Here is a 26,922-nt window from a genome sequence, read left to right on the forward strand (position 1 = left end):
CACCTCTGACCCACCTGACCCACCTCTGACCCACCTGACTCACCTGACCCACCTGACTCACCTGACTCACCTGACCCACCTGACTCACCTGACCCACCTGACCCACCTGACCCACCTCTGACCCACCTGACCCACCTGACCGACCTGACTCACCTGACTCACCTGACCGACCTGACTCACCTGACCCACCTGACCCACCTGACTCACCTGACCCACCTGACCCACCTGACTCACCTGACCCACCTGACCCACCTGACCCACCTGACCCACCTGACCCACCTCTGACTCACCTGACCGACCTGACTCACCTGACCCACCTGACCCACCTGACTCACCTGACCCACCTGACTCACCTGACCCACCTGACTCACCTGACCCACCTGACTCACCTGACCCACCTCTGACCCCCCAATGCCACTTCTCTGGCGTCGTGTTGAAGATGTAACTCTTCCCTCTGTGTGAAAAAAAAAGAAAAGATCAAATGGTTTGAATTCAGTTTCTTCAACATAGAGTTCAAAATCTTACATTTATTTTGGAGTGACACATGATTTTATTTTGAAGGAGTGACACATGATTTTATTTTGAAGGAGTGACACATGATTTTATTTTGAAGGAGTGACACATGATTTTATTTTGAAGGAGTGACACATGATTTTATTTTGAAGGAGTGACACATGATTTTATTTTGAAGGAGTGACACATGATTTTATTTTGAAGGAGTGACACATGAATACAAATTAATTGATTGAGGTTCCAAAGTCAATAAACTGTCAAATTAAACACAGAAGTAAAGGAATGTTTTTCTCTGTTTAAAGTTTCTTTCTCAGATCAAGAGCTTTCAGATCTTCTCCCGTCATCAGCCATCGTCACCAACACTTGGTTTTACAGCGTAAGTTAAATCAAATAATGTGTCACAGTAATGACCAGAAGGAGCGAATTAGAGCCTCTTCATGAACAGAAATACTGACTCTTCTCATTCAAAACACTCTCAGAACAATCTACAGCTCTGTCATATTTACTACATTCTTCTTCCTGTAATAAACTGAAATAGCAGCACATTCATACCAGAAGCAGTGACTTTGGCGACGCCCTTGAACGCTCCGCAGTAACAGTTCATGGTGTAAACAGAGCAGAGCTGAAGGACGTCTCTGCTCCCCCATGTCTCAGACGTTATCGGAGGAAACTGGAAACAATGGATTCTGACAAATGAACACGCCACAGCCTCATCTGTCCCACCCCGCTCGAGACAGGGACTGTCACACCCCGCTCGAGACGGGGGATTGTCCCACCCTGCTCGAGACAAGGATTGTCCCACGCGGCTCGAGACAAGGATTGTCCCACCGCGGCTCGAGACGGGGACTGTCCCACCGCGGCTCGAGACGGGGACTGTCCCACCGCGGCTCGAGACGGGGACTGTCCCACCGCGGAATCCTTATGAAGATCACACTTTTGTAATGTGTTTAAATTGCACAGCGCTTACATTAATGTCATTCCTTAACGTATTTCTTTCACAAGTTTAAATACATTTGCCTATTGAATACCGTGTTGGCTATATATATATGTATATATATATATGTATATATATATATGTATATGTATATGTATATATATATATATATACATATGTATATGTGTATATATATACATATATATATATGTATATATGTATATATATATATATATATGTATATATGTATATATGTATATATATGTATATATGTATATGTATATGTGTATATGTATATATGTATATATGTATATATGTATATGTATAATATAAGTGTACTTTATAATAAAGCTACATGACCAAACACCAGGCTCGTTGGGTTCAGCCCTTCACCGCTGCTCCTACAGGAACATGAGCTGCTCGTGTCGCCAACATCTGTAGTAGTTTGTAAGATTTTTTTATTTTTTTTTGCGCTTCAGGGTTTTATTTTCATCCCAGAGCGTGCAGTGTTCAGTCGAAATCCCCCGCGCCGGGTTTTTGTGCCGCGCAGAGCAAAGCCAGAACGCTCTCCACCATCAGCCGCTGAGGACAGGACATGACGACAGGTGCGTTTCACCTGGCATTAGATAATGGACGCTCAAAGACTCGCCGCATAATCTTCTTGGTCACAACTGACCGGGTGATTCATGTGCATGAGCTAACGTTAGTTTTGACAGCCCGACTAAAAATGTAGTACCTATATTCAAGTCCCATTGTGGGCGGAGCCTCAGTACATCTCGTCTGAGAGCGGGAAACATGAAAGCACACGGAGACCATGCATCTTCATCAGTCGGGAACTGGAGCTAGGACCTTATGGCTGTGAGGCAATATGGTACAGTTTTGCATTCTATAGACTAGTGCCAATATGTGAGCTAGCATTAGCCTCCAAACATCTGACAATCACTCAGCCCCACGTGAGCAGCATCAGAGCCCTGTTAGAACACAGTAGCACTTTGTTGCTTAGACGACTGCAGTTAGCGGTTAGCAATTAGCGTTAAAATTAGCATACTTACTAACAACCATGTATGAAACATTTCTTAAATCTAATGTTGTAATGCATAGAAACATAGTGGGCCACAACAGTTTGACAATATTAGTTTTATTTTATCAAACAACACAAATCCTATGAGTGAACTTTAGAAACTGAAGGTAAATACTGACTATTATTAGGTACTCGCTCTCAAATATAACAAACATAAACATGTACCACAGTTACATACTATGTGAGAACACGAGGTCAAATCCATTCAGTTCAAGCCTGAAGCAAAGTTGCAGCACAGATCCTGTTTTGAGTGGATATCGTTTTGCTATGGCAACGGTCATCAACCTGAATTGGATAAAATAGGTTGTGTTCATGGGACATCACAAACTAGTGTCTCTAAAGACACACTAGTGTCCCTAAAGACACACTAGTGTCCCTAAAGACACTACTGTTTGTCTTTGGTTATTTAGAGACCAATGCACTCAGGATGTCGAGGCGCATTGGCACAAAGTGTAAAGGGATGTTATTACAGAAGGCCTATGGGGAAGGCCTATGGGGAAGGCCTATGGGGAAGGCCTATGGGGAAGGCCTATGGGGAAGGCCTATGGGGAAGGCCTATGGGGAAGGCCTATGGGGAAGGCCTATGGGGAAGGCCTATGGGGAAGGCCTATGGGGAAGGCCTATGGGGAAGGCCTATGGGTGCTGGGGAAGGCCTATGGGGAAGGCCTATGGGGAAGGCCTATGGGGAAGGCCTATGGGGAAGGCCTATGGGGAAGGCCTATGGGGAAGGCCTATGGGTGCTGGGGAAGGCCTATGGGTGCTGGGGAAGGCCTATGGGTGCTGGGGAAGGCCTATGGGTGCTGGGGAAGGCCTATGGGTGCTGGGGAAGGCCTATGGGTGCTGGGGAAGGCCTATGCGTGCTGGGGAAGGCCTATGGGGAAGGCCTATGGGGAAGGCCTATGGGGAAGGCCTATGGGGAAGGCCTATGGGGAAGGCCTATGGGTGCTGGGGAAGGACTATGGGGAAGGTCTATGCGTGCTGGGGAAGGCCTATGCGTGCTGGGGAAGGCCTATGCGTGCTGGGGAAGGCCTATGCGTGCTGGGGAAGGCCTATGCGTGCTGGGGAAGGCCTATGCGTGCTGGGGAAGGCCTATGCGTGCTGGGGAAGGCCTATGCGTGCTGGGGAAGGCCTATGCGTGCTGGGGAAGGCCTATGCGTGCAGATTGTTGTTCTTCTTTTACCATGTGAAACTTTAGATAAAACCATTTTTATTCTCTGAGGAGATATTATAGTGCCACAACACCTGTCCTGTCACTGCCTCGCCCCGTTAAATCACTGCTCACTACATTTCCACATTGCAGTGCACTCGGTTCACAGTTGAGTTGCTGTCGCTCGCTCGCTCGTACCTTTAAGCACAGCGAGGCTTTTTTCTCTGTGTTACATCCCAGAGTGTGTCCTTGGCCTGGTTATATTCAGTCCACACTGTGATAACTCGGCAAAGTGGCTAATGCATTCACACAGACCCCTGTTAGCATCGTTAGCGCTCATCAGACGCAGCACATGTCACCAGGATCATCAGAAGACGTTTGATCAGCTCTGACAGACAGTGACAGAGCGGGAGACAGTGGTTTTAGATTGTCTTTTCAATATATAATTGGGTATTAAGTTAGTCATGTACGTCACCTTGTCTTTTTCCTGTCGTTTTTGGAGATTTTCGTATTCTAGTGTGATGATGTTAAACTGGATCATTTATATTAAAACCTAGGCCCAATAAAACACCTCTGTCCCCCACAGTGTCTTCACTGATATTCAATTATAGTCTTTATTTTGGGTTAAGAGTTATTCCACACTATCAAATAATATAACCTTAGGAACAACATTTCCATGGAAACAAACACCTTATTTTTACTTGAGTCATGTATTTGTAACCAAAATACTATTCTTTATGTTACCTCTGTCCCATATTTGGTCTTCCTGCTTTTTCCCATCAGCCTTGTGATTTACTGGGACTGCAGTGTTGCAACATTGCATCTGTAAAGTTGTAACACGATTGTGCAACATTCTATTCAATCATGTGTTTCTACATGAACCAGGCTAAAGCACTAACTGTGAAATAGTTGCAGCTCACACCGATCTCCCTGTGACCCACCTTTGTGACCCAGTCTGAAAATAGAGGCCTTTAAGACAAAGACAGGCCTGTTCCACCGGTGGAAAAGCGACCGTGTGTAGTATTGTGTAACATATCAACCAGTGCAATCCTGTGGACTCATAGTCAAGTGTTCAGAAATCAACAATGGGGTTCTGTTAGCATGAAACGTAATCTTCCAGAAGGAGAGTATAACTGTACAGCCACGTTTAGACTGGCCCTGATCCCCTGACAAATCCGCCAATGAACCGTTCTTTGACTGACCGTGTGCGATTCCACCACGGGTCAGAGGCCTGCTCTCAAATAAATACAATCTTAATACAACCGGAATTATACTTTTTAATTATGAGGCCCATCTCAGCAATTCACAAAAAGATGTTTAGTAATTCCACGTTTATGGTGAAGTGAGACGTGGCTAAAGCTGGAGGAAACAGGAAACTACCGCCGGTTTATCCTCAGTTTATTTCACTTTTCTGACTCTACATCGCGTTTTAACTCTTTATGTACCACATTGAGTTTGGTTGATTTTAGATGCATTATGTGCTGGAAGTATAATATTCTTGAAGTGAGTGCCAGTTCATGCTAACGTGCTAGCTGTGTACGTTGTTGGTCAGCTCAATATAAAGTTGGTATGACTGGAAATGATCTGTTTGTATCTGCATTTTGCTGTCATGTTTTCACATGTTTCTGCTTTGTCCAGACGTCTTGTCCTGAAGGGCCACAGGAGCCAAAAGCAAGCCAGAAGAACCCTGGGAGCGAGACCTCTCAGGGTCCTTTTGCACTCAAATAACCATGTTAGAACACAGTTAAAGCTAAAAAACAATCAATTTAGCATAATATGTGTTTTTAAGACAATTTTGGACAAACCCGTGTGCTCCAAAGAGAACCAGTGTCACATGTTCTCAACTCATGTGTCAGTGAGTCTGGCAGCCACAGCTCCATCATTTTGCCCCAGGGCAGTTATTTATTTGGAGGTGAGTTTCAAACTACAGCAAGTTTAGTTGCTTTAATAAATTACCTTTTTACAAGAATGTCCAGAGATTCAAATCTTTTAAAATAAGTGATCCCAGCATAATTACTGTTGCTTTCAGACTCAACACAGAAGACTCCGACCCTGGACCGTGCCGCTGTGTGGTAGATGGACTAATCACTATGCCACTCTGCATCCCATAGCAACTGTCTGAGGACCAAACTTAACTAAAACAAGCTTTGAGAGAAATACACAAACTACCTTAAGGTCTTTACAAACGGCCACATTGCAGGACATAAAGTCTGTGGACGTTATGGAGCTCTTCATGTTTTTGGGATAAAGATTGTTTCACAGGCTTTTAAATCTGTGTTTGTTTTTCTGTATTCTCTTCCACACACACACTTAGTGTGTGACCTGTTTAGTCTGAGCAGCTGCAGGGCCCCTGCCTCTGAACAGCAGCGGGGTCTATCCTCTCCCACTGTGCTCTCTGCTCCAGAACAGCTGCCTGCAGTTCAGCCTCTGCCTGCTCCACTTTGACTCCACAATGTGTTTGGAGTGATAAAAAGTGCAGAGGAAAACACAAAGGAAGTGGCCACAAACTGTCAGCACCAAATGTGGAAAAAGATTCAGTTGGAGTCTCTGTCCAGCACGACCGGTGCTTTTAGAGTCCTTATTGTCGCTTGTATTTACTCAAAACATGAATTCCATGTTAAATGTGCATCTTTATCTCTCTAGGTTAATATTATTGCTTAAAGCTTTTAACCATGTTCTAATATAGACATAGATCATAAACATGCCTGGAATAGCATTTAGTTCTGAATCTCTTCTATAACTGGCGTTTTCTCGATCTGTGACGCGGCTGCTGCTGTTTTCCATAAATCATCTCCAGAAAAACAGCCAAGATCCAAATGTAATTGTGTTTGTGAATAAAAAATGAAATTCAAAAAAGTTCGAGAACATCAGATACCAAACTAAAGTTACTCAAGAGCATGTTTAAAGGTTAATAACTATACAAATAATCATAACCATCATATTTGTCCTTTAAAGAGGCATTATGTAACTTTTCATGCACTTGTTTGTGTCCATGGAGTTAACAAACATTATTTACGAATAATGAACTGATCATTAACTCTAAGGCAGATCAACAAACATGTGTAGTACTAAATAACTAATCAATTAACACAACTTTAAAAGTATGAACATTAGCACGTGTTGTTTCACGTGTTTGGTGCGATAGCATAAGAGCTGCTGATACATCATGTAGTACTGGGACAAAACAGATCCTACTTTATTACAATAGGGTAAAGCTCCTTTTAATGTCTGTCATCATGTCTGTGGAACATTCCAGTCAAAATAATTACATAATTTATGGAGACAAGCAGGTCAGACTCCCACCAGTGAGTTATATAACGCACCTTTAATTAGTATTACTTAACAATGTGATACTCGTGTGTATTAGTGCTGACTATTGTACTGCTTATTGGCAAAGTCGTTCTCTATTTACCAAATACATAAATTGAATGTGTTGCAGTGTGATGTGAACCCCTCTAAGAAGCACTTTATTTTATTATTTTACTGTTGGCATAAAAGAAATAATGGTATCGTAGAAATAATAAACGTAGAGACTGAATTTAAGGCAAATATAAAGTGTACCTTCACTTTGAGCACATTCTTTGATGATAGAATATTGTCTGTTAATATTTAAACTTCAAATGAAGCACCAGAAAGACGTGTGCTCCAGCTGAGAGGGGGATGGTTCTAGAAGTATTTGTTCTTCTGAGAGTGTAGACTTAAGTCAGGCTTTGAACTGTCAGAATTTCAATCTTTAGAGACACTTATGGATTCTCCTCAGCGTCTCTGTCTGGATTCTGCTTTAAAAAGCCAGTCGATGTGAGGAGCTTTACCTTGAAGAACAGGAACAGGAACAGGACATATAATATTGATTGAATTGATTTGATTGAAGCGAACTTTGGTACGCTTCGTTTTTGAAGATACGGATGTCGCAATCAAACAAGCTGAAGATCTCGGTCACTGCGTGCACTTTTCAAACACATCCAGAACTGCTGAAGTATTGGGCCTAAAAGAATCACATGTTTATATTTTGCAGACATAAGTGGTTCATGTTTTACAATGTTTAGACGGCACAAAAAGGTGTGGTTGGTCATAACAGAACATCTTACTCTTACTTTGATGATTAGACATCTCAGCATACTTGAGAATTATATTATAAACTGGGACAGATGCAAACATATCCATAACAAACACAATCCAATACAATCAAAATAACAACACTTTTAATGCATTACTTTGGACGTGGCCAATGTTGCCACAGTTGTTCATTGTGTCCTTCTGACTGGATCCTTAAGCCCAATGTTTTTTCCTCCTTGGGCCAAAATGAATACGTATTTGAGCATTAAAGTTTATTTGAAAAAAGATTATGATTAATTTCACTTTTATGAACACGTTTTCAGAGGAATAGACTTTATTTTGTCTCCTTTGCAACTTCTGACCGTCTTTTTCATAACCAAATACAAACAAATAGATAATCCTGATGAAAGCCCCTTTGAAATTAGACCCCTAGAGGCCCAAGTTTGGCTCGAGGCCCCGACTTTGGCCCCCCCTGTTCTACACAGTCTACAAAGCCATTTTGAAGCTTCCTAACTTTTTATAATCTTTTTAGAGACGAGACTTTTCTCTATTCCTCCATTTAAATGATCTGAATTCCTTCTTAATGCCAGAAACAACAGAAGTTCTGATCATTTTGCCAGAATTATATCTCATTGTAATTTTTAGACAGATTATACACATTTTCTGCAGAATCAAAGACTGAAGCTCTAAAGCTCTGAAGCTCTGTTAATCTGAGGAAGAGAAGTTTGAATTGGTTCTTTATCTTCACCGGGTCAAACTGAGTAAAAACATGATATTTACGTGAACAACTATTTGAATAATTGAAAGAATAATTGCTATATACATGGATTGGTCTCATTATTAAGTGTGATGTATAAAGTAGTGCAGGGGCTGGTGCAGTGCAGAGGTAAAGCCTGTGACATTAGGATTCTGCTCTGCTCTGGTCTGTTCCAGCGTCTCTCAGAGTCCTCAGATATTCGCTCTTCCCACAGGCTGGATCTTCAAACAGCTCCTGCTCACGTGGAGAGTGGAGTACAGTACAGTCTAAATGTGAAGTCTGATTAACGGGACGGTTCATGAGGCAAATAAATGCAGAGTGGAGAGGACAAGCCTTCCGTTGGGGGGTGAACGTCTCGACTACCTGAGCCACAGTTGTCTCATTTGGTTAGAGTAGATTCAGAGTTAAGGAGTGATACAAAACTTAGATAAGATAGAACTGTGTGATTGAGTTTTAATCTATTTTTTAAAAAAATCTAATAATATTTAAAGCTATAAAAATAAATATTTGTTAACCCTGCGACAAGTTGGCCACTGTCCAGGGTGTACCCCGCCTAAGGCCCGAAGTCACTGGGATAGGCTCCAGTCACCCGCAACCCCGAAAGGGAAAAAGCGGTAGAAAATGGATGGATGGATGGAATATTTAAAACTGCACCACAACTTTTTAGCCAAAAAATAGACCAAAATAAAAGCATTTTAAGGCTGAGGCTAAAGTCACCTATTTTCACCCTCCTCGCCTAAAATGCACATTTAAAGAGCATACTTTGTCCAAAATACATGTGTTATACACCATTTGAAAGAAAACATTTTAACGTAGCACAGGCAAAGCTAATGTACTTATAAGATATAACAATGTTGATTTATTTGACTGAAAATAACATTTTATTTCAAATGGCTCAAGCAAAGACATACTTCATACTGGGACACATTTATTCAAACATGTGAAAGTGTCAAAGTTTAAACTAATTTAGCTTGAAAATGATTTTGATGAGACTGAATGAGAACAGAATCTCAAACCCCTAAACAGGTCCTTTTTCTGATGCTTTTAATGCATTCAAAACCTGTGTCCTGACTGAACAGGCTTGCATCTCCACAAACCGGACTGAACAGGCTTGCATCTCCACAAACCTGACTGAACAGGCTTGCATCTCCACAAACCTGACTGAACAGGCTTGCATCTCCACAAACCTGACTGAACAGGCTTGCATCTCCACAAACCTGACTGAACAGGCTTGCATCTCCACAAACCTGACTCCTACTTCCACCTGATTGACTCCATGATGTCTGAGCATGTGAAAAGTCGGGTGGCGTAGTGGTCACATGACTACATCTAAGACTTGTATCTTTGGGTCACTCACTGGTGTGGGCGTGTCATTGGTGTGGGCGTGTCACTGGTGTGGGCGTGTCACTGGTGTGGGCGTGTCACTGGTGTGGGCGTGGGACAGTGGACTCAGCAGGTGGAACGCTCGCTTCCTCTTCCAAGTCTATTCTTGGCCCAGAACGTTCTCTGCTTCCTGACGCCCTCCGCCCGCCGCCCGCCGCCCGCCGCCCTCCGCCCGCCGCCTGCCGCCGCCCCTTTAAGAACAACACCAGTGGTACTTGTGCACAAACATGACCTAGATGTGCCCGATCTCCGCAGGCGCTGAACTGAACCGAATCCTCCACTAGCAGCGCAGTGAGATGAGGTTAGAGCAGGGGGAGGACACGGGACGCTCTGTACTTTCAAATCCCCAAGGACAAAGATCGTGTGGATTGCGACGTGACAGAAAATGAAAAGAACATAGTTGAAAAAGTTCAGGCTTGACTTTGTAAAAGAAAATACTTGAGTGTAAATTGGCAGAAATGTGTAATTTTCCTTGAGGATCAATCAAGTACCATCACGTGTTCTGATTGATTCTGATGAAAATAAGGGCGAACAAATAAATAAAGGGAAAGCTGTTAAGGATAAGTGGTTCCACCCAAATGCAAATGTGGATGTGTCCTTGAGCATTTAAACCACACTTTCCACTCGATTGACAAACACTGAGGAATAAGCCACGTTTTGACTGACCCTGGAGCCGCAGACGTTTAGCTTTAAAACACTTTAAAACACTTTAAAACGCTTTAAAGCGGTTTAGAACGGTTTTGTTCATGACTGCGTCTCCGTGCTCAGGGCCCGGGACAAAAGACGTCACAAACATAACAATGTGTTCTTAATACGTAGACTCATAAATCTGACTTAATCAAGAGGTGATCACAGCAATTCACAAAAAACATTCAGTGATTCCAAGTTTGTGTCACTGAGAGACGGGACTAAAGCTAGAATAAAGAAGAAAGTATTTCCAGTTATTGTCACCTTTTTCTGCATTTATTCCACTTCTCTGCACCTCTGAGAGATAATGTGATAATGTATATGTAATGCATTAGGGTGGATAATGTAGCTGCATTAAGTACAGGAAATATAATGTTTTATCTTGACACAAGATCAAGGTGAATGCCTGGGATTTATTATCTCGATATGGTATTTGTACTGCCCTCGCCATACGTGCGATATATAACTAGACAGCCAGCTAAACTCCTTCTTGACATCAAGACTCTGAAGACAGTAGCTCTTTGTCCACAGGTTTAATGGTTCAAGATATGGTGAAACTGGAACATATACAAATATCAATCAGACACATTCATTTCAAACACATGAAATAAAATAATCATATACACATAAAGATCTTTAACTAACACATCCATACGTACCCACGATGCTAACAAAGGCATAAGATGCATGCAGATGTTGGTGGATAACTTAGATGAACAACAATGTGCTTCATTGCCTCACTTCCTGACGAAACTTCCTGATAGTGTCACATGACCTAACTACCGCTCGCTTTCTTAAAGGGACAGAACACAGTAAGCGCCCAAGACATTAACTTACACAACAACAGCACCCTCTAGTGTACTGAAACAAAACAAAAACAGAACACTCCCCGCCTGGCATGATTAAATGCCACCATAAACCAATAAGCATTAACAGTTCGGCGGGAACAGGAGAACAACCTCTGTTATTGGTCTGAGGAAGAGTGTAGTCCCTCCTGGTTTGGCAATCTTCACCTCAACTTGACGCACTTTATCATCGTTACTGAGAAAGGTTTGAGTGATTAGTCCGAGAGGCCATTGATTTCTCTTTACTTGACAGTCCTTCATGCGAACAATAGATCCAACTTTGATGTTTGGACGAGTGGACTGCCACTTTCTTCTTGCCTGTAGTGTTGGAAGAAACTGTTTGCGCCATCTATCCCAAAAAATATTGGAAAGATGCTGGACTTGCCTCCATTGACATTTGAATAAGTCTGAAGCATCAAAGTTACCTTGGGGAGCAGGTACACAGTTCACTTTTTGTGTGAGAAGAGCAGCTGGGGTGAGTATGAACGAATCCATCGGGTCCGTTGTGACAGGAACAAGCGGTCTGGCATTAATTATAGCTCCAACTTCTGCCATAAAGGTTACTAGAACTTCATGCGTGAGTTTGTCTTTCAGCTGAAGAAACATTGAGTCGAGAATCCTTCTTGCAATACCAATCATACGCTCCCATGATCCTCCAAAATGAGAGGCGTGTGAAGGGTTGAAGGTCCAACAGCATTCTTGGTTTGTCAGGAAAGTCTTTAGCGTTGTGCCATCAATGTTTGAGGGAATCTTCAACTCCTTACTTGCACCAACAAAATTAGTGCCGCGGTCTGAACGAATGTGTTTGACAGGGCCACGAACAGCGATAAACCGACGTAGTGCATTGATAAAGGATGACGTATCCAGAGACTCAACAACTTCAATATGAACCGCTCGTACGCTCATGCACGTAAAGATTACAGCCCATCTTTTGCTCTGTGAAAAGCCTCCTCTAGTTCGCCGTGAGGACACGCTCCAGGGGCCGAAGACATCAAGTCCAACATTGGTAAAAGGTGGGTCCATAGAAAGACGATCTGCAGGAAGATTGGCCATTTTCTGGACACCGACAGGAGCTCTGAGATGCCTGCAGGTTGTGCATTGGTGAATGATGTTGCTCACCTTTTACTTTCCACCTACTATCCAAAATCCAGCAGCGCGTATTGCTCCTTCGGTGATAAGACGGCCTTGATGGTGGACCTGTTTGTGGTAGAACGGCTATGTGATGTTTTCCAGGAATAATAAGTGGATGCTTTTCATTCTGCTCTAAGAGAGAATGGTGTAGACGACCTCCCACTCTTAGCATGCCTTGAGGGTCAATGAAAGGATCCAAACGTTTGAGAGGACTGTTTGCAGGAATTTCCTTGTTTTTGTGAATGCATTCTATTTCCTGAGCATAGACTTCTTTCTGCACTGTTTGTATGATGACTGTTGAAGCTGCTGCTTTTTCTTCAACAGTGATCATTGCTTTACAGTAATGCCAGCCTCGACAGATGCTTGTCCTTGGCACGGTTGAACTAAAGCAGTTGCAGATGTGAATAAGGCGACTGATTGCACGAATCACAGTCTTCCAAGTCGAAAACTTGGCAAATCTTTGGGAACCAAACAGATTGATAGACGTTGTAGTGCTTAATGTAGACACTTGAGGTCTGATGTCAGGGTCTGAATTGGGCTCAACCAGAGTGTAGGAGTCGTTTCTGTGTTGAGTTTCGGAAGACAACAAAAACCTTGGTCCCGTGAGCCAGTTTGTGTGTTCCAGATGGCTTGCAGAGACAGATCGTGTACCATGGTCTGCAGGATTCTGATCTGTGGGCACATAAAACCATTGGTTCGGATGGGACGACTTGCGAATACGCTGAACACGGTTGCTGACATATACGTAAAAACGTCTGGATTTGTTACAAATGTAACCCAGGACTACTTTGCTGTCTGAGTAGAAGCTCACTGCGTCAAATGTAAGGTTCAGTTCAGCTGAAACTAAGTCTGCCAACTCAACAGCAAGAACTGCTGCACACAGCTCCAGTCGTGGCACAGTATGCTCTGGACGAGGGGATAACTTGGCTTTACCCATTACAAATCCCACATGGTTGTTACCAGCAATATCTGTGACTTTTAGGTATGAAACAGCAGCAATGGCTTTCGTGGAAGCGTCACAGAAGACACAAAGTTCTCGTCTGGCTGCTGCGGATGGTAAAATTTCAGTGTAAGGTCTGGAGATTGACAGATTGGACAACTCTGTTAAAGACGCTCTCCACGATGCCCAGGCGTCCTTCATCTCTTCAGGCAAAGGAGCGTCCCAGTCCCCGCTATTGATGGTAAGTTCTCTTAGGATGTGTTTGCCTTGGATGGAGACTGGAGATACAAACCCAAGAGGGTCGTAAAGGCTGTTGATGGTGGACAAGACACCTCGTCGAGTGTAAGGTTTTACTTCGTCCAAAACGCTGAAGGAGAATGAGTCTGTTTGGAGGTTCCAGTTAAGTCCAAGACTACGCTGCATTGGAACTATGTCCGCCTCTAGATCAAGATCTTTGAGATCACTTACGTGGTCTTTCGATGGAAAGGCATCCAGAACTTGTTTGTTGTTCGATGCAATCTTGTGCAACCTCAAGTTTGACTTGGATAGAGTGCCTTGCGTCCTTTTTAGGAGGTCAACTGCAGCCTCAACTGTTGGCATGGACTTCAGTCCGTCATCGACATAGAAATCATGCATCACAAAGTCTTTGACATCGGGGTGGGCCTGGATCTCAATGCTCAGAACAGACTGGTGTAAGCCATAAATAGCTACAGCTGGTGATGGGCTGTTACCAAATACGTGGACACGCATCCGACATTCCACAACATCTTCTGAGGGGTTGTTGTCTTTAAACCACAAGAACCCTAGAAAGTTCCTATCTTCTTCTCTGACAAAGAAACAGTAGAACATTTGTTCTATATCTGCAGTGAAGGCGACTGCTTCTTTGCGAAAACGTATGAGCACACCGAGCAAGGTGTTGTTCATGTCCGGTCCAGACAACAGAACGTCATTGAGTGCAACACCTTCATATTGGGCGCTAGAATCAAACACCACCCTGATCTTTTTAGGTTTTTTTGGGTGGTACACACCAAATGTTGGTAAATACCATGCTTCTTCTTGCTCAGCCAGAGGTGGGGCTAACTCTGCATGACCATTTTTAAACATCTGATCCATGAACTTGAGAAAATGGTCTTTCATATCTGGGTTTCTTTCAAAGTTGCGTTTGAGAGACATCAGGCGCTTTAACGCTTGAGGGCGGTTATTGGGGAGGCGTCGGCGTGGATATTTAAATGGCAGAGGTGCAACCCAACTGTTGTTGGAGTCCTTTTTTAACTCTTGTTCCATTACTTTCATGAATTGTGTATCCTGAATCGATTGAGCCACTTGATTATCATCTTTAGTACGATTGAATACTGTGCATGCGAGATGGTCTGGCTCACAGGCGTTTTCAATCTGAGACTGAGGAGATCCACTTATAATCTGGGCATCACTGTATCTTTCTTTTACTTGAAACACGTTAGGACAGGGTTGAAAGAGAGTGGGTCGACCTTGCACTGTAGTGTTTGTGTAAAAGGTGTTGACTGTGAGTGGTTTGTGAACGTCTCCAAGGCACACATTGCCAACGATGACCCATCCAAGGTCTAACTTCTGTGCATATGGTGCGTTATTTGGACCATTTACTCGTTTGCGGACTTTATGCACTCTGATTACGTCTCGCCCTAGTAAGAGCATGATCTCAGCTTCAGGGTCGATGTCTGGTATTTGAGGAGCCAGTGACTTTAAGTGTGGATGGTTGAGAGCTGCGTCTGGAGTTGGAATCTCGTCTCTGTTGTTAGGAATCTCATTACACTCAATAAGACTTGGTAATGAAATGTTGAAAGTTCCGTCAAGAGATTCCACCTCGTATCCATTAGCACTCCTTCCTTTTGATTCCTTAATTCCAGCACATGTTTTCAATGTATAAGGAGCACTTGAGCTTTGGTCACCGAAGAGATCAAAGAATTGTGAACGAACCAATGACCGGTTGCTCTGTTCATCTAGGATGACATACATTTTTACCGCTTTGTGCTTTTGGCCAGTTGGATTCACTTTAACAAGACATATTTCGGAGCAAGAGCGGTCTGATTGGCCTCTACCACACACATCTGTGCAGTTGTTGGTGACATGTGGCTGAGATTCATTTGTGTCTTGCAGATGAGCTTCGGTTTCCTTCTCCTCCCCGCCATGCTCAGGAGGGGGCTCAGTCTTTCCAATGCTAGGTGCAGGTCCAGGATGCATTGCAGTAGTGTGTCTTTCACTGTTGCATTCACTGCATTGAACTTTGGCCTTACAACTTTTTGCTATGTGAAATGATGAAGAACAACATTTAAAGCACACATAATTTTCCTTTAGAAACTGTCTGCGATCTTCAATAGACTTTTCTCTGAATGCACGACACTTGCGCAATGGGTGTGGTTTTCTGTGAATAGGGCATATTTTGTCACAGTCATCAGCTTTTGTTGGAGGTTGGCCAGTGTTTGTGGCTCCCCCTAGAGACACCTCTGTTTTGTGCACGGCAACTTCCCGCCGTCTGTTTGTCCAGATTGTTTTCTCCAATCTGGGGACTGTGTCAGCGTGAGAGATGAAGTTAAAACTTGGATCACTGATAATACTGGCTTCTTGTCTGACAAAGTCCACAAAACAGGAAAACGGAGGATAAGACACTTGATTTTTTGCTTGTAGGCAGCGCCAACTACTGTCCACTTTTCCTGCAGACGAAAAGGGAGTTTTTGTACAATCGGATTAACTCCTCTTGACGTGTCGAGGAAAGAAAGGCCGGGCAAGTCCCCTTCATCCTTAGCAGACTGCAGCTCCATCAACATATCACTCAGTTTTGTCAGTTTTGAATAATCTTTGTCATCTTTGGGAAGGTGTCAAGTCTTTTGAACAGAGCTTCTTCTATAACTTCAACTGAACCATAGATCTTCTCAAGTCTTTGCCAAGTAATTTCCAAGCCTGCTTCAGGGCGATTGATATGTATTGCTCTTATCCGTTCAACGTGTTCTGGAGACTCCTTGCCAAGCCACTTCAGCAAAAGATCCATCTCTTCACTTGCCGAGAGGTTCAAACCATCAGTTGCAGTTAGGAATGAACGTTTCCAAGCTCTGTAGCTCTCAGGCTTATCATTGAATTGGAGCAAGCCTGTAGCCACAAGCTCACGACGGGCCAGGAATCTAACAAAGTCATTCACATTTTGGCTATCACCGCTTAGCTTTGGTGAATTAGCATGCACATGTGTAGCATTGTCGTTTTGAAACCTGACTTCACGTGGCCTGGAGAAATACTCATCATTGTATGAGCGGGATGTATGCGGGGTAATATGGAGTGATGGCAAATCAGTGCTTGCTTGTAGTGGAATAAAAGGTTTGGCCTCAGGTTTTAAAGTTACATCCAATTTGCTGTGGGTGGGGTCTTGTTCCACTTTTACAGGTGTTTCATCATCCCACATTTGTGTCCTTGCCTCCACAGCTTTGGCTTGCTCAACAACATATTTTTCGGTGCGTTCTGCCGCTTCAAGAGAAGGCATTGAGTCCAACTTTAGCTCAAGACTGTGCTTTTCACTTTCCAAATCACATGCAGCTTCAAGCACTTCAGCTTCTGCTATAGCTGCAGCAGTCTCTTTTTCACAGTTGAGCATTTCCATGGATGCTTCCACTTTAGCCTTTTCTAACTTCAGTTTCATTTCTTTTTCAGCATATGCAAAGCGTGCTTTTGCTGCTTCTGCCTTTGCTCTGGCCTTTGCCGCAGCCGATCCATTTGACACACTTGATCTTATTGAAGCACATGATCGTGTTTTGTATGAGGCTGATTTCTCATCCATTGTGTGATGATAATGTTCCTCTTTACTCTGATGATGTTCCACTTACTGCGTGGGACAGTGTTGTCTTCGTTTTCCAGTCTGGACTGCGTTATCCTGCCCGCTTGAGAGCCGTGGTTTCACTGTACTGCCCTCGCCATACGTGCGATATAAAACTAGACAGCCAGCTAAACTCCTTCTTGACATCAAGACTCTGAAGACAGTAGCTCTTTGTCCACAGGTTTAATGGTTCAAGATATGGTGAAACTGGAACATATACAAATATCAATCAGACACATTCATTTCAAACACATGAAATAAAATAATCATATACACATAAAGATCTTTAACTAACACATCCATACGTACCCACGATGCTAACAAAGGCATAAGATGCATTCAGATGTTGGTGGATAACTTAGATGAACAACAATGTGCTTCATTGCCTCACTTCCTGACGAAACTTCCTGATAGTGTCACATGACCTAACTACCGCTCGCTTTCTTAAAGGGACAGAACACAGTACGCGCCCAAGACATTAACTTACACAACAACAGCACCCTCTAGTGTACTGAAACAAAACAAAAACAGAACAGTATTTTTATCTTAGACTGCAGTGGAAACAACCGTCTCGTGTTCGGCTGACCCTAAAGGCCCCAAAGATTTCACAAAGGTCGGATTTTGTAGCAACATTTTTCCGGTTCAAAGATTTAAAAAAAAAAATCTTTACGTTTGTCTCACTGTTTCGTGCCGCTCCGCTCGAGCAACACTCGCTCTGATTGGCCCGTGTTTACAGCTTAGCTCGCCTCAACAAAGTTAGAATCACAACATGAAGTCAGCGTTTGTTCGTATTATATGACCAGATTTTCACAAATAAAAACTGGGCCACACTTGGGTTGGGACGGGGGGTAATACTTTCACCCTCTTTCACAACTCACTTCTGAGTCAGGATATAATCTTTTAATCAATGGAACTCAGAGCATTTTTTATGTTCTGGGTTTTTTAAAGCCAAATTTTCTCTATTTTGGCTTAAAAAACATCCAAATATTCCCCTGTTTATGGTTGGCGAGTGTCAAAGTGCTAAAAGACTGGGACAATCGGGACATGTTTTGTATAAAACTGGGACAATCAATGGTTTAGATCTGCCGGGTGGTTATGTACGTCAATAATCGCACCCTTAACAACTGTGATAATCGATGTATAATGGTTATATTTACAGTGTAAAAGCAGAACGTGTTCAGTCTTCGTCCCATATTTGCAGGTTAAATGCTGGTCACAGCTTTACAATAACCTGCTGTTCTACATGAGCTAAAGTCTGGTGAAGACAGAGACTTAAGTGTTGCTCAGAGATTCTGTGTGATCATTGTTGTGCTGAGCGTCTGCTGTGCATACTTAACATGACAGGACACGTCTCTGTCTGCAGAGGCTGAACCAGCAGCTCCACCGCCCCAAGCACCAAACACACTTCTCTACTTCTACAACATGAATAATATAACGTCATATGGTTTTCAACATTATTTCTAAAAATGAATAAATATATATATATATATATATATATATATATATATATATATATATATATATATATATATATATATATCTACTGCTTATTTTTGAATATTATTTTTTTATTAGAATTAAAAATAAATTGGGTCAAATTAAAAATAATAATTTAGATAAGTAAGGCATCCAAACAAAAATAAATTTAGGGCAAAGAAGGTCCAGATTCTGTCAAATTGATCCATTTTCTAGTTGAGTCCATGTGTGATGTTCAGTTTGTCAGTCCTGGTGTCACAAACAAATAAATATTGTATATGTATTAAAAAAATATACTAAAAAATCTATTTGGGTCACATTCTGCTCGTACAAATCACCTTCACACGATCCGGTTCTTTCTTTAGAATGGACAGGTCCGCTTGGATGTGAAGAGAAATCAACTAAAGGTGTCACTTTTCTGGTGGAGGGTCCGCCACCTGCTCGTTGCCAGAGATGTTATTGCCTCACGCGTTGTTTCAGAGTTTGAGATTCAAGTTATCAATCAGTTACAGGTCATGTCTGTGGAGTCGTCCACAGTGAGATTATATGTAAAGGTATTTTGGAGTAATTAATACACCTGTAATAGAAAAATGCAACACTTTGAGGTTTCATTGGTTTCATGTGTGGACAATAAAGGATTATCTTATCTTATTTAGCCTCATATTGTTAATCAGTTGGGCTGTTAGCATGCTAATGTTTGCTAGCGTTACTGTGACGGTAAAATCTGTTCTGCTCTGTTGCGAATAATTAGGATACTTGGAACGCAATACGTAAATGAGCAAGAGATCTGACAGTTTAAAACAAACTCATTCAGTTTTTCCAGCTTTCTAAGATGGTAAAAACCAGTTAGGCGCACATGTTAAGACATTAGCACATCTCTTAACGTAGCGTGTTCTTGGAATGTAGACAAATAGCTCCACACACACTCGGCACGTTTGGTCATAAATCGTCACGGCGTCTGACAAAGCGCCCTGAGTCTAACCCTCTGCGCGCCGGTAATTAACACTATGCGCTCGTTCCTGTATAAATAGATGCTGGGCTAAGTGTGGCTGGCGTCAGGACCGTGCTGCATTTGAGCCGTCAACACACCGGACTGAAGCCTACGTCCACTGCACGACTCTCACTGATACGGAATGACCCTGACGTGTGCGGCGGACACGTTCAGCCTGCAAACATAACACCGGACCAAAGTTCACCTGCAGTAAACTGGAGTAAATACAGAAAATGTTGACACAGTGGGAAAGTGAGGGTGTATATGCGCTCGCACATCCGGGAACTTGTGCAGTGGCAACTGAGTCCGCCATTTTGAAAGGGGCACAACAGCACGTCTACTACATATAACATCCAGGAAATATGAGGCCAAAATGCCCAATACCTGCGCTCTGTAAGGTCATTGTTCTGTAAGGTAATTGTTCTGTAAGGTCATTGTTCTGTAAGATCATTGTTCTGTAAGGTCATTGTTCTGTAAGATCATTGCTCTGTAAGGTCATTGCTCTGTAAGGTCATTGTTCTGTAAGGTCATTGTCCTGTAAGGTCATTGCTCTGTAAGATCATTGTTCTGTAAGGTCATTGTTCTGTAAGATCATTGTTCTGTAAAGTCATTGCTCTGTAAGGTCATTGCTCTGTCAGGTCATTGCTCTGTAAGGTCATTGTTCTGTAAGGTCATTGTTCTGTAAGGTCATTGCTCTGTAAGGTCATTGTTCTGTAAGGTCTTTGTTCTGTAAGGTCATTGCTCTGTAAGGTCATTGTTCTGTAAGGTCATTGTTCTGTAAGATCATTGTTCTGTAAGGTCATTGCTCTGTAAGGTAATTGCTCTGTCAGGTCATTGTTCTGTAAGGTCATTGTTCTGTAAGGTCATTGTTCTGTAAGGTCATTGTTCTGTAAGGTCATTGTTCTGTAAGGTCATTGTTCTGTAAGGTCATTGCTCTGTAAGGTCATTGCTCTGTAAGGTCATTGCTCTGTAAGGTCATTGTTCTGTAAGGTCATTGTTCTGTAAGGTCATTGCTCTGTAAGGTCATTGCTCTGTAAGGTCATTGTTCTGTAAGGTCATTGTTCTGTAAGGTCATTGCTCTGTCAGGTCATTGTTCTGTAAGGTCATTGTTCTGTAAGGTCATTGCTCTGTAAGGTCATTGTTCTGTAAGGTCATTGTTCTGTAAGGTCATTGTTCTGTAAGGTCATTGCTCTGTAAGGTCATTGTTCTGTAAGGTCATTGTTCTGTAAGGTCATTGTTCTGTAAGGTCATTGCTCTGTAAGGTCATTGCTCTGTAAGGTCATTGTTCTGTAAGGTCATTGTTCTGTAAGGTCATTGCTCTGTAAGGTCATTGTTCTGTAAGGTCATTGCTCTGTAAGGTCATTGCTCTGTAAGGTCATTTTCTGTCAGGACATCGCTCTGTTGACTGACCAAGAAATGATAACTTTGTCCTGTACTTTAGTTTGCCGTTATCGTCTAAAGAATCAAAGTATTCGTAGCTCATTATGCCGTAGAAAAGGATGCAGTCGTGTTGGTTTTTATACATCGCGTGCCCCTTTTAAAATGGCCGACATGGGGGAAGTCCCGGCTGTTTGACGTCACCGCGAACGCATGTATTGGTGCCACTTTAAATGATGAGTACAAATTGTCAATACATTATAGAAATGGTGCTTTTTTATTTAAACATAAATTATTCTATGTTTCTTATATATTTCATACAAGAAATCTGGTGGCATTGTCCATTAACTGAAAGGTCGCCAGTTCAACTCTCGGCCACAGTAATGGGCACGAAACACGGACGTCGGGACTTGTGTCGATGCAAAAATCACTGTTCTCCCTCAGTTTGGCAACAAAACGAAAGAAGTGCTAATGAAAACCTTGCGCTTTTGCCTGTCAACTTTGAAAAATGTTCAACTTTTGTTGCTGCCGCCCACTACAGCCGTGAACAGGAGCTCTGCACGGTCCACTCACTGCGTCCAGTGTTTCCCATGCTTTGGAATGGAATATGCCAAAGAAAGAGCCGGCGTTTAACCCAGGACTGGCCTTTACTTTTGATGTGAATTAGAGTCAATTATAGCCTATGATTTTACACAATTCATGCAAACCTCTTGTGACTCTTCAGACATGCAGGTGTTCACCCCTGAAATACGCTTAAAAGCTCGTCATTCCAATACATTAACTTGTGATCTTCCCTGCGATAGAGCGTCTTGGTTCGATTTTAAACTCGTCGTTGTCCCCGTGTCGAGCCCATGAGCCCAAACAACAATACTATGGCTAGTACTGCATGACCTGTGACCTTTCATCAAAACCAAAATGGGACCTGAAAAGACGAGACTCCTGCGTCAGCTCTGAGCACCTATATCCATCTTTATTAGGCCCGAGCGCCACAAGCTGGCGAGAGGCCTATTAATCTCGTAAGGCCGTGCGAAGCACGGCTGCGAAAGTGCGCACGTAGTGCGCACAAAATCGAGCGCGAAGCGCTCGCCCACTTCCAAACACTCACTAACGCACTCCTCCACTCATGCACGCCCCGTGCATACTAATTAGTTGTAGGAAAATGGAACATTACCGTTGTAAACGGGCGAAGCCCGTGCAAAAGTGCGCACTAAACGAGCACTTTACATTGGGATGACGACCGCTTCGCGGTCGTCATCCCAATGTAAAGCACTCATTTGCGCTAAGTAGCTCACGAATACGTTCCCCATCTCTTGCATGTTCCGTGCATATAAGCATGTAAGGCAAAAATTGAACATTATTACTGTATAGAGGGCCAAAAACACAAAGTGGGCGGAGCCCACTCAAAATTAACGAAAGTACCCGTCAGTGACCAGGGGCCCACACCATGAGGTAGGAAAGCGCGAGCGCTTTCCGAAAATGTATAGTTTATGATATTTGAAAAATGGGAAACATTGTTTTCACATCGGAATATTATTCTTTCTTCTTCTCGGGACCAACCCCCCTATTTTTCACCCAGTGAACATTGACGAAAAGTCACAAAAATTTGCACGCCTCTAAAAATCGTGCCTCTCTACATTCTGGCTATTTCCCTTTTCTAAAATTAAAAAAATTGGCGCGTCAGCGCCCCCAAATGTACCAAAAATGCATTGAGAGATGGGAAATGACCCAAAAAAAATCTGATCGTAGAATCATGAAATTTGGCGCAGAGGTAGATGGTGACAAGAGAAGTAAAAAATATTATTACGGCAACGCCGTCCGCCCAACCAAATGTCGGCCATATTGCTTCAAAAATGGCTAAACATGACTTCGGAGTTTTTCCAAACGTCGTACTTTTACGAACTCCTCGCAGGGCGTTGGCCCTAAAAAGCTGAAATTTGGTGAAAATGCTACTGAGGAGTGGGACATCAAAAGTTATCCAAATTACATTGATACCTCTCACGGTCTCGGTGCGGCGAAGCCGCAAACTGTAGCTAGAATTTCAGAAATCTCCCATATTTAAAATTTCTGCCGTTTGCGCAGATAAAGTCCGAATTGCGTCAAATTAGACTCAGTTGTTAAACTCTTTGCCCTAAACCTACTTGAAGTGAAATAAATTCATTTGGCGCCACAGCGCCCCCTACAGATTTTATATGGAGGTTAAATGTTTAGTTTTGCGAAATTATATGAAATTTGACACACAACTCAATTTTAGCATCCCCATCAAAAAAGTCAATGACTCATGTCATAATTGTTATGGCGTTGCCGTAACGATGACCGAAACCTTTCATGTTATTCCAATGGGGAAATCGCCAGAACATGTTTACACTTTAGACTTTCACAAACTCCTCCCAGGGCGTCAGCCCTATTAACCTGAAATTTGGTGAGACTCATCTTCAAGACCATCAAAAGTTATCCACATTTTCATTCAAAGAGTCACGGTGTCTGTGCGGCAAAGCCGCACATTTTGCCAAGAATTCAAAATAAAATTGCTTTTTGATGGTAAAACAAAGGGGAGAAGATGTGACAGCGTCACAGATTCAGCAGTAGGCGTAATAAAAGGACAATTGGGGCGCGTTAGCGCCCCCTCCTCTTGCGGCGTGGCGGCGGTGTGGCGGCGGCGTGGCGGCGGCGTGGCGAGGGCCGATCATTGCCGCTTGCGGCTATATTTATCAGGTTATTTTTGGTGAAGATGAATATTTAACTGTGATGTAGAACAATCAAAGTCCTGTGAACGGCTGGAAGGTGTAAATCATTCTGTCTCGTGTTGCTCTCGCCACAGACTCTTTACTGACCATAACATCTGAGCCTCAAAAGTCGTCCTGTGGATCATGTGCGCACAGAGAAGGTGGAACACTGGAGGCAGTCGCTTATTCGCTGTCGGCCAATCACAGCGTGCTACCTTCGCATCTTAACCAATCACCTCTTGCTTTAGATTGTGATCAATGATAAGAACATCCTAATGATTCACCGCAACTCACAGAGCCCAGAGCAGCGTTTACTGTCACGCTAAAGCTAACAAGTACGAGCATGCTAACAGTGTGCTTCCTGCTTCACTGAGAATAAAACGCTCGATCATTTGATTCAGCAAACACACTGCGGTCTCATTTTGACCCTAAGAGCTGCTTTTGCAATACATCTGTGTTTTATAAGAGTGGCTTGAGAGGTAAAGCTGTGATTGTGGCTGGAACAAGGACGAACATTTGGCTTTGCTGTTTTCATCATAAATAAAGATGAAGATTGGCAGATACTTCTCACCGGTCACATCTAGTGTCCTATGTTTGAACGTGCTGAGGTCAGTGATCCAGGAGCTTGTGTCTCTGTGTGTCTGGTCCTTCTTCTAAAATCCAACTGTCAGAGAAGTTATTTGGGGTTTTCTTATGACATCACTTCCTATGTTCATGTAGAGTATAGTTGAGAAGTGAAATCTCTTCTTATTCTGCAGATGTGGATGGACGGATACAGCATGTTGCATGTAATTGATTGTGGTAATGATCTCAAGTTAATACAGTGTCATAATTTACAAATTACATCTTGAAAGTTAAATGCTAATAAGGTATTTGACTAACCGTGCCAGTTCTGGCGATTTTCGTGAGTTCACAAACTCTTGAGAATCCATCTTGTCAGGCCCTGTATCACCAGCGGGGCAGGATTGGACCAATCACAGCGCAGCTTTTGGGTTAGGGCGGAAGACAAAGGTGAACGGATCAAAAGAAACGGCGGCACCAACGGAGGTATTTTAACAGAAATATAGACTATTTAGTTTTGGAAAATCATGTCAAGGGAAGCGCTTTGTGCATTTGTGACCAAAATATATCTACTTTTTGACAACAAATATATTTCTCTGCTTCTTCTGCTGTTGTGACGCTTCGACCAATAAATGTGATGTTTTTTGTCTCCAAATGACTTTCAGAGAAAGACCTTCAAGGTTAATTCAAAGAGTGCAACACACATCTTACTGCCATGAGGGAGACGTGGACTTAAACAAGTTATAACTCCTCCTCCTGATGCAGGACCAATCAGAGCTCAGGAGAGTAAACATGCTGCTGTTCAAACCTGAAAATGACTTTCAGATGAAAGTCAAAACATCTTGATTTCTAAAACAGTCCAGATTGAATCCTGTTATACTGATTACATCGACTTTTTATGTAGAAATGAGTGAATCTCTCTCTGGGCCTTGATACAATAATAAAACATGATGCATTTCCCTCACACTCACCACTTGTTTCCTGTCCTGTCTGATCCTCCTTCCTTTGATTCTTCAGTTGTGGAGACCAATCAGTCCCAAGGTCTTCTATCCGGTCTGCCCCTCTCTGAACAGCTGCAAGAGCTCTCAATCTACACAAACATTTATTTATGACAGAAGCGTAAATTCAATTCCAACGTCTGATATGATATAGTCCCATTTCTGTGAATTCTGGAAAACAAAATCAATTGGAATAAACTACAAACAAAAAAAGTACTTGCTTAATGACATTAGCAGAGGAATGTCTATAATCTATACATAATATATATTTACACTTGGACTTAGGCTAAAGAAAGTGTCTGACAAGGAGATTTGAGTTGCTAAAATTATTGTTGATGAAGTATTTTGGTTGGAAAAGGGTGTTATGTCCTATGAACAAAAAAATATTATTCCAAAATACAATTCTGTGTTTTTGAAAGTCAAAGTAGAATAATTATTAGTTAGTCTAAGTAGAGCAATGAAAAAGCCGAGCGTGGAAGGAGCTCTTCACTGCACTGGTGTATGTACGCAGTAGAAGTATTTTAGGCAGTACTCTGAGTTCTCCGCCTCGTCCTGTTTTAGACACTTCCTGTATTTGAGATCCACTAGATAAAGTGTGTAACTGTGTGCAGTGTGTGTCGCGCCAAACACAAGACACACAACGGTATTTAGATTTAGACCAAACAGATTAAATGCAGAGGTTTTTTTGGAGTTAAACCTTTAATAACCTCAACAAATTCTTCTGTAAGATCTGACAAAACCATGTTAAGTCCAAGTTTGTAATGTTTGTGTGAAGGTGATCTTTATGTCTTTATGGAAAATGCATTTGGAGAAGACGGCCAAGTTACAATGGCCCATATAAAAGTGGATTCACTGAAATAATGAAACATGTTTAAGTTAAGCAGATTGAAACGTTTTGTCGTTTTCAGATGAAAGCTTAAGTTGGGGGAGGAGATTCGCCTGCATTCTCAGCTTATACCAAGTTGTACGGTAATTACTTTAATAATCTTAACATTGTGGTAAAAAATATGACGTTGCTATGTGAGCTCGCCAGTGGTTTAGTGCTTTGAGGGTTGAGGGTTCGATTCCCAGCCTTAAGCACAAGCCAAATGTCTGTGGAAGAATCGTTTTTATTCTCAATTACAGCCGATCAGTGTCTTTATCTATCCTATACAAAGAAAGTAGAAACAGTACAAAAAGGATTACGTCATCTTAGAATATGCTCAACCACCTTAAACCATTCAAATGGAAAATAGTTTACATATATTTATTTGTCTATTTGTGGCTATAGATAAAAAGGCCTTCGTCATTGGGAATTTACGTCTAAAAACCTGATCAAAACAAACGGTTGGAACAAAATGTGCTTCCGTTTCCTTGTTTGTTCAGTGTGGAATCCCAACCAGCTGGTTTGTCCAAGTCCAAACTACTTTCAAACAATACAGGAAGTCAGGAAGTCAGGTGAGTTAGTTAGTCGCCTCCTCTCGTCATGTGGCGAGTTATAAGTACAA

General features: G+C 42.5%; 1 protein-coding gene and 1 long non-coding RNA gene across 2 annotated transcripts in view; both read right to left on the reverse strand.

Annotated features, from left to right (window-relative positions):
• LOC140361601 (uncharacterized) overlaps positions 1–26,922 on the reverse strand; it is a 229,715-nt gene that overhangs the window by 13,644 nt on the left and 189,149 nt on the right. The window lies entirely within an intron of this gene.
• Positions 11,488–12,549, reverse strand: LOC140362281 (uncharacterized). Its single transcript, XM_072448394.1, has one exon. It carries the CDS (start codon positions 12,454–12,456, stop codon positions 11,488–11,490), a length of 969 nt encoding a protein of 322 aa, XP_072304495.1. The 5' UTR covers positions 12,457–12,549.

Source organism: Eucyclogobius newberryi, unplaced genomic scaffold (assembly GCF_026437365.1).
Source record: "Eucyclogobius newberryi isolate DKJ021-1_F unplaced genomic scaffold, fEucNew1.0.hap1 SCAF_16, whole genome shotgun sequence".
Taxonomy (NCBI): Eukaryota; Metazoa; Chordata; class Actinopteri; order Gobiiformes; family Gobiidae; genus Eucyclogobius; species Eucyclogobius newberryi.

Excerpts from the sequence above, each read along its gene's own strand:
- LOC140362281 (XM_072448394.1), bottom strand. The coding sequence starts at position 12,456 with ATGGCCAATCTTCCTGCAGATCGTCTTTCTATGGACCCACCTTTTACC.